The sequence below is a fragment of the Silene latifolia genome, chromosome 3 (assembly GCF_048544455.1).
Source record: "Silene latifolia isolate original U9 population chromosome 3, ASM4854445v1, whole genome shotgun sequence".
In the NCBI taxonomy this organism is placed as follows: Eukaryota; Viridiplantae; Streptophyta; class Magnoliopsida; order Caryophyllales; family Caryophyllaceae; genus Silene; species Silene latifolia.
The window spans coordinates 123,622,361-123,627,662 of record NC_133528.1 but is presented as its reverse complement, the minus strand read 5'-3'; the positions used below and the strand labels follow the sequence as shown (position 1 = coordinate 123,627,662).

General features: G+C 34.5%; 1 protein-coding gene across 1 annotated transcript; it reads right to left on the bottom strand.

Annotated features, from left to right (window-relative positions):
- Positions 1–483: 483 nt before the first annotated feature.
- On the bottom strand, positions 484–4,620 carry LOC141649618 (protein FAR-RED ELONGATED HYPOCOTYL 3-like). The gene is made up of 4 exons (XM_074458302.1): positions 4,587–4,620; positions 3,295–3,453; positions 1,346–1,833; positions 484–798 (listed from the first exon to the last, which is right to left on the bottom strand). The coding sequence occupies exons 1-4, from the start codon at positions 4,618–4,620 to the stop codon at positions 484–486; spliced, it is 996 nt and encodes a 331-aa protein (XP_074314403.1).
- Positions 4,621–5,302: the final 682 nt, after the last annotated feature.

Genomic DNA, 5,302 nt, shown 5'->3' with positions numbered 1-5,302 from the left:
TTAAACTTACAAAAGTGTAGTTTTAGTAGAGAAAATTGTAATTCTAACTGAATAAAGTGTGATTTTAACTAACAAATTGTCTAATTGCAAAGAGAAAAAGTGTCATTCTAAGGCAAAAAAGTGTTATCAGTAAATAACAAAAGTGTAACTTTAAAATAGAAAAATGTAATTCTAACTAAATAACTTCATCAAAATACATTGTAATACCAACGGCGACCAGTTGTCTTCTGGCGTTTGATGTCTAAACACAATACGAAACATCATGTTGTACCTCGTATTTTGTGTAGACATCCCAAAAAATTGCACTACTTATTACGTCTTAAATTGATTATTCTAAGATGCCTGCTTCTTCATCTTCTTCGTCTTCTTCTCCTTCTTCTTCGTCTTCTCCATCTTCTTCTTCTTCCGACGAGGTTTCGACGATTGCGAGTCCGGCGGGTGCTCTGCGAATGGGTTAGGCGCAGTTCCTTTTGTCATGGTTAGCTAATCGCTTGCGCTTTTACACATACGTTTTGGCTTCCTTGCCAAAGCAATCGCTTTTTCTTTCTTCGACAACATTCTCTTTCCGCTCCCTTTGTTCTTGGATTTCTTGGGCGGCAAAATGGTTATCTCCTCAGTAGGAGAACATCCAAGAATTTTCTCCAACTGTTGACGTTTATTCAATGGTGATCCTAATGGTGAGAGTTTCTCCTTAAACTGTCTAATTAGACACGAGAAGTTCTCGACATCATTCTTCAATTTGCCCATGAGCAACCCAACTGTCTGATGAATCTCCGACCACATTACTGACATCGCAATCTGTTTTCCATCTATTATATCAATGTCCTCAGTTGCTTCACCATTACTATCGAACATTTTAGACAACCTTGCATCTTTACACCATCTTTTAACAATACATTGTTCTGGAATAATCTTCACTCCGTTTGATGAGTAAATCCATATGACATGCCGGCAAATGATGCCTTTCCTCTCAAGCATTCTGCAGCTACAAGTGGCTTTCAGTGTATCTAGTTCAACATTATAAAGTAATATGTTAGTTAAATCAGTCAGACGAAAGTGTGACTGTAGTAAAACACAAAAGTAGCATTTTAATCAATAAAATTGTGATTCTAACGGATAAAAGTATAACTTTAATCAATTTGTAATTTTAACTACCCAAAGTGTAATACTAATCAATAAAAGTGTTATTCTAACTGATTAAAGTATAACTGTAGCAACCCAACGTATTATTTTAACAACCCAACGTATAATTCTAACAACCCTAGGTGTAAATCTAATCAACAAAAGTATAATTTTAACGGATAAAAGTATAATTTTAGTAAACAAATGCTACTGAGAATGATACCTGGCAGTATGTGACCTCATAATTTCTCTCCCTGCTTGCATCTCTTACAGTTGTCACTTCTAAAGAGCCACACTCAGTGAATCCTCTACTTTTACAAGTACCAATTGACCACTTGGCCTCTTCTTTAAATTCCTCGAATACTTTATGACTGTACACTTCCGCCCCGTGCACTTCAATAGCTAGATGCGTTGATATTTCAGAAACGTGTCTGTTACGATTGTCAATCTGTTTCGTGTGTGTCTTTGCTTTGTCCATCGCGTTGTAAAAACGCATCGTAAACTCAACTAATGTTCCTGACTTACTCTCAAATCTCTTAAAAAAACTATTTTCGCTCTCTGATCTTTGGGTTGTCCTCATAACACCTCCCATATCTAGGTCCCTACAATGAGCCATAACCCACTGCCTCCTTTTAGCGAACATTTCTTGGAACCAGTCAATGTTATTAACATTGTGTTCCCTGCCAATTTCTTCCCATTTTGCATCGAACTCTGCCGGTTCAATGTCTTCATCCCAGATTATGGCATTCAATTTCTTTAGAAACACTGAATAATCATCTCTCGCCATTCCATACTTGCTTGGAACCTTGTTCATGATATGCCACATACAATAGCGGTGGCGCGCTGTCTTGAACACCAATGGCACCGCTTTAAGAATACCAAAGATCCCGATCGGTGATAATGTACTTAGGCTCTTTGCCACCCATCGCACCCAGGAAACGGGTGAACACCCATTTAAACGAGTCTGCATCTTCATGAGCAACAAGCGCTCCACAGAAAGTGACTGACCGTTTATGATTATCAACCCCCGTGAAAGGTGTGAATGACATGTCATACTTATTGGTGGAATACGTCGGATCGAATGACACTGCATCCCCAAAAACTGAGTAGTTCCTTCTAGCGATCCCGTCCGCCCATATAGTTTTACTAAGGCTACCGTCAGAATCAACATCATAGTCAAAGAAGAACCCTGGTCTAGTAACAGCCAATTCCTTAAAGTGGTCCACGAACATCTGACCGTCCCGTTCATGAATGTAGCATTTCACATCCCTGTGAAAGTTCTTAAAAGAATTCAAACTAGCACCGATGTTTTCAAACCCATTAACATGTTCCTTCGAAATTTTGTACGTCTTCGTAGCTCCTATCTTCAAATTTGTTGATTAATGACAATCTTTTAGATTTACAGATTTCATTCATCAAAAACATAATTAAAACAGATACAAATATATCAGTTCAAAAAAAGAAAATTGTTGTTTTAACAATAGAAAATGTAATTGTAGACGCAAAAAGTGTAATTTTAGATGACAAAAGTGTAATTCTAACAAAATAAAGTGTAATTTTAATCAAGAAAAGTGTAATTCCAATCAACTCAGCCTTGAATTATAAAGGATTATCATTTTGTGATAGTCTGTTATGTTGCATGACAACTTTTGAAACTCTCTATCTCTTGTCGATAGAGAAAACAGATACAAATGTATAAGTTCAAAAAAAGAAAAGTGTTCTTTTAACAAGAAAAAATGTAATTGTAGACGCAAGAAGTGTCATTTTAGTTGACAAAAGTGTAATTCTAACAAATTACTGTGAAATTATAACATAAACAAGTGTAATTTCAATCAAGACAAGTGTAATTTTAATTAACTCACCCTTGAATTATAAAGGATTATCATTTTGTGATAGTCTGTTATGTTGCATGCCAACTTTTGGAACTCTCTATCTCTGGCTGATACGAGTTCATGGTTGTGCCCACTGTGGAATCTGTCAATTCGTAATTTCCCCTTCATCAAGAACAGCCTAATCCTCGCTTTGCAACCAACACGCCCGACTTTGTGTCTCCTACCCGAGTCCCGCCGCCACTACACTCCAATTGTCCCTTCTGTTTGAACCCCTCCCGGTTGCAAACCAACAGTTTAGATTTGATCTCGCCTCCACGCCATCTCTTAGTTGTGTACTTACGCACATCAAAACCACAAGTAACAGCATAAATTCTATAAAATGTCACTACTTCCTCTATTTCCAGGAATTCCTGACCAACATACGGGGTGAACTTAGCTTCAACATCTTTGCAAAATTCTTCTTCGTTCGGCTTTTGTTTTCCATTGTGCTCAATATTATCTGACAATAGCGTAATAATTATCAATTGTTTTCATAACAACTTAAAGTAACCCATATATTTGTTCAAATTATATATTTCTTAAAATTAGACTTTTCGTAGTTATAATTAGACTTTTGCCTGTTAGAATTATACTTTCTACTATTACAATTATAGTTTATAAAGTTGCGACTTTTTCATTTACAATCAACCCTTTGGTTGTTAAAATTACACTTTTCTTTCTTACAATTATACTTGTTTCTATTAGAATTACATTTTGAAAACTCGAGAAATTGTCTTTTGCAATCACACTTTTGCCTGTTAAAATTACACTCCAATCTGTTAGAATTATACTTTTTATTATTACAATTATAGTTTATAAAGTTGCAGCTTTTCTGTTACAATCAACCCTTTGGTTGTTAAAATTACACTTTTCTTTCTTACAATTATACTTGTTTCCATTAGAATTACAGTTTGAAAACTTATAGAAATTGTCTTTTGCAATCACACTTTTGCCTGTTAAAATTACAGTCCAATCTGTTAGAAATATACTTTTTATTATTACAATTATAGTTTATAAAGTTGCAGCTTTTTCTACATTACAATAAACCGTTTGGTTGTTATAATTACACTTTTGTATGTTACAATTATACTTGTAATTATTACAATTACAGTTTGAACACTGACATATTTCGTCTCTTACAATAACACTTTTACCTGTTAAAATTATACTTTTATCACATATAATTACAGTTTTATAAGTTATACTTACGATATTGACAATTTTAATTTAAGATACAAATATTACACTTTTGAAATTCAATTCTACCATACTAATTACAATAATACTTTTGTGGCTTACATTCACACCTTTTGCGCTTAAGATTACAATTTCATCGAATTCACTATTATAAATTTCAAGCCTGACACTATGATGTTGAACTTATTATTCACAGAGTTTAACTTCCATCATGGAGAAGTTTAACAGATTTTACATAATAAAAAACAAGCTTCAAAAACACTTCCTCGTCATATTTAAAGAACTGTTAATATCTAACCTAATGTTTTCATAACAATATTAGATATTAAGGACTCAAAACAATATTATATATAAACTAACATGAAGAAAATAAAAAATAAACAATCCAATCATTACCATGGCCAAATGGAACCATTTGCAAATCCGGCATTTTTTACGTTGGACGTTGGTCTTGTTGTTTGTCTCTCAGCTTCGAGGATAATAATGGAAGATGCTCAAGGATAATAATGGAAGATGATCAAGGAAGCTGATAAAGGAAGATGGGAAATGAAGAAAGTAGGATTCGCTCTCAATTTTCGCCAGTCTGATGAGTATTTTTTTTTTCAAATTGTGTTTTGGTGGAGTATGTCTAAGAAATGTGTTGAGGAAGGTTGTTGAATGATTATGCATGTGTTTGTGTGTGCACAAAGTGGGTAATAGCAAGTTGTCTTGACACACGACCCTTCTCTTTCCTTTCTCACCCTATTTCCTTTTTTTTTTTTCACGCCTATAATGGGCTTAAACTAGGCAAATCTCCACTCTCCATTCTTCTAATCCAAGGGCCCTAATAAAGACTTAGGGACTCAAAAGATATTAAGGACTTAGAAGAACTTATCACTATATATATATATATATATATATATATATATATATATAGAGAGAGAGAGAGAGAGAGAGAGAGAGAGAGAGAGTTCTACAGAGTCCACCATATGTCATTGAGTCCCTAAGTCCCTCTAAAGGCCATTGGATGAGAAAATGGATGGTTGAGATGGATGAAGAAGGGATGGATTAAGAACTATTAAAAAGAAAAGGAAAAAAACGTGGATGGTTGGATTGAAATGGATGGTTGAGAT

Excerpts from the sequence above, each read along its gene's own strand:
- LOC141649618 (XM_074458302.1), bottom strand. The coding sequence starts at position 4,620 with ATGCCGGATTTGCAAATGGTTCCATTTGGCCATG. Across the intron at positions 1,834-3,294 it reads TACTTGTGGTTTTGATGTGC|AGTTCGATGCAAAATGGGAA; the intron begins GTAAGTACACAA and ends TTGAACCGGCAG. Across the intron at positions 799-1,345 it reads ATGAGGTCACATACTGCCAG|ATTGCGATGTCAGTAATGTG; the intron begins GTATCATTCTCA and ends GATGGAAAACAG.